The 3,065-nt window shown below is 35.3% G+C and overlaps 1 protein-coding gene across 1 annotated transcript; it reads right to left on the reverse strand.

Annotated features, from left to right (window-relative positions):
• Window positions 1-1,019: 1,019 nt before the first annotated feature.
• Window positions 1,020-1,943, reverse strand: LOC106871995 (uncharacterized). The gene is made up of 2 exons (XM_014918791.1): window positions 1,817-1,943; window positions 1,020-1,390 (listed from the first exon to the last, which is right to left on the reverse strand). Exons 1-2 carry the CDS (start codon window positions 1,850-1,852, stop codon window positions 1,034-1,036), a joined length of 393 nt encoding a protein of 130 aa, XP_014774277.1. The 5' UTR covers window positions 1,853-1,943; the 3' UTR covers window positions 1,020-1,033.
• Between the last annotated feature and the right edge of the window lie 1,122 nt (window positions 1,944-3,065).

Here is a 3,065-nt window from a genome sequence, read left to right on the forward strand (position 1 = left end):
CTGAAGCTCTGCAAAGAATGGAAATGCCACTATCATTGGAAAGCAGGATGGTAGTAGGGAATGAAATGCATGCATAAAAGAATACTTTGTCGTCAAATTTTTTCCCCACTTTCTTGAAGTTATCAAACAAGGAGCGCTTCCTGCTGTAGTTCCGTTCTAACTAGAGTTAGAGTCGGATTTCAAGGTTGAGGTTTAGGGTCAAACTCAGGATGTACGGCTAGAATTAGGGTTTAGGGTTGAGCTTTGGAATTACAATAAGGGTCTAGGGTTTAGGATTTAGGGTTAGAGTAGGGTTTTGCGTTGGAGTTTAAGATTTGAATTAGGGTTTAGGATTAGGCTGAGGGTTTAGCGTTGGTGTATAGGGTCTCTCTGACCAGTGGTTGATCTGGGGTTAATCAATTAGTTACATTCTTAGTGAACATTTTTTTATAGTTTTCTGGGACAAGTAAATACGAAAATCAGATTCAATGAGAACTTACATCAACATACCAAATTTGAAAATTTTAAATTTCAAACACTGTCACAGCAACAGAAAAGACCCATTAGTTTTTCTGTCTAACAAAAGAATGCAAAACAAACGTTCGAACAGGCATGCAAACAATTTAAATAGAAAAAGTCCTCAATGAAGTTTGTTTGCGAATAAATTGTAATAAATACTGTAATAAGTTGTAATAATATTGTTCAGTTCATGTAAACAATTAATACATTTTTTTAATCGAAAATTCAAAAACGAAAGTTCAGAATATCGGTACATTGTGGTTGTAATAGTTTTAAGCAGATAACAGCTTGGCTTGTTACTTGTGGAGACAGGCAGCAATATGTCTGTGGCTTACGACTGGCTAAAATTGCCCAAAATAGGCAAATTTTAAAAAGCTAATAATTTTGTTATTAATTTATGGCAAAAATGAATTTCATTTCCATAATTAGCATGCATAACTACATCAATACACCAAATTTGAAATCAACTGTAACAAAATTGAAGGAATTGAAAAGTGAAAGCCTAAGAGAAAAAGACCACAAAGGTTTTAGACTTTTAATAAATGCTTGCATAATCAATAGTGCTCACTTTGTGGTTCTGTTGAGTGCTGTATCTTGTCTGTGTTGAATGTTCCCTTTGTTCAAAGGGAGCTGATGATAATAAAAATTTCATGCGTTCATGAACAATTTGCAAGTCATCCTCTTGTCCAGTATATTCTGTCAGATCTGACAAGTCCTGAAACCATTCGATACGGAAGTTAAATACAGTTGTCCCCGTATAAAGAGCAGCTGCCGCTATAAGACTTGGTCTATAGTAATTTCTTACGGTGAGAAAGTCATCATATAGCACTAGTTCCACTATATAGTTCATCAAATGAAACAAATCGTGACGAGGTTTTAATTTGAGAATAACCTGGAAATACGAAATGAAGATATAGGGAGTCATAAAAAACATCCTACCATGAAAACATTCAGAAACCGAAATGTACATGTTACGAAGCTCCTCCTCTGAAGACTCTGGGTCGACTGCAGCAGTCATGTGAATAATATTCAAACCCTCATCTGTTATACGAAGAAGCATCGTGTCAAAAGCAATTCTAAGACATGTTGCTCCAACACATTGCAGTTTTTCGCTTGAAATCGGTGGTGAGTTTCTAGAAGACAGGAATAAGTCAAATAATACAACTGATAGGTGGAGAACTTCCAGAGGAGCGCTGAAATGATCTGCGCATGCTATCATCCAGTTAACCACAGCCTTACGATCTCCAGGATGAAAACGATGGCGACCTTCTTGAAAATAATCACGGACTTTCTTTTGCCGTCTTTCCATAAAACCTACCGAGTCTAATCTTCCAGCAACAACTGCAAAATCCATGGTCGTTCTTCTGCGAAATTAAACGTAACTCTTTTGTTTAGAAAGTACAGTGAAGTGTCAAGCGACGAAAATCAAAAACATTTCTCACTTGATTACGTCATTCAAACGTAACAATCAGTAAATGTCGTTCCAGTTTATTTCAATAATCAAAATCTTCAGTTGTATTTTCGATATTAAACTATTTATTGTTCTTTAACATTTGAAGTGTACTAAATTGATTGTTATTTACAATATGATAGTTAAGCAATATATAACATTGAAATTATATAATTGAACATGTGTTACAATTCAGTTACGTAAATAGCATGAAATAATTTAAAATCAATTTAATGCATAAAATTATCATAATAAAATTGCAAGGCATAACCTTTATGATACTTGGGCCTATAAAACACACAAATCATAATTCTAACCTATTTGCAAAGGGTATCATTCTGTATTCTGGGAATGCAATCTGTTATCGATGCAGAGTGCATCTACGTCTGAGCGATAATCCCGTGGATCGTATGTAGTTTTGGTGCCAGCCCGAGCATCTTATGACATAAATTAGGTTTTCTGAAGCACAAGTAAAGTCAGATTTGATTTTGAATTTTTGTCCTTCTTTGAAAAGGAATTCTGATCCTTCTAGAATGTTTGGGCATGTTGCGCAATTTGGTCGACCACATTTTTTCACTTTTACATCTATTATTTTGGAAAATAATTTTGCCTTAGTGAGGATCTTTTTTCGTGATTTCGGTTGTTTGTAGCTTTTAGTGATTTTATGTGTGTGTAAAATTTCCTTTAATTTGGAGTCCTTATGTAGCATTGGTAAATTTTGGGGGAAGACAAGGGTGTTATTTTCCTTGATTTCCGGAACATAGTTGTGCTTTAAACAGCGAATGGTATATTGAGACATTCAGAAATCTTTGAGTAGCAATCACGAGTAAGAAGCCGAATAAGAATCTGCAAACAATTAACATTCACGATGACAATATGCAGCTCCACACACCTTTAGCGACAAGGCCCCAACTTTCCACCACATCTACATTGAAACTTTGGACCAAAACCAGTCAAGCTATCCAGTGGTTCAATTCTCTACGCCCGAAGTACACCTTTGAATATATACAAATCGACATTGATCAATACTACTCCAGCCTATACCCTATTCGTCTAACTAAGGCCCTAGTTTTCGCCAAAAACATTCCAACTTCCCTTGTGACAATATTGATATATT

The sequence above is a fragment of the Octopus bimaculoides genome, unplaced genomic scaffold (assembly GCF_001194135.2).
Source record: "Octopus bimaculoides isolate UCB-OBI-ISO-001 unplaced genomic scaffold, ASM119413v2 Scaffold_26101, whole genome shotgun sequence".
Taxonomy (NCBI): domain Eukaryota; kingdom Metazoa; phylum Mollusca; class Cephalopoda; order Octopoda; family Octopodidae; genus Octopus; species Octopus bimaculoides.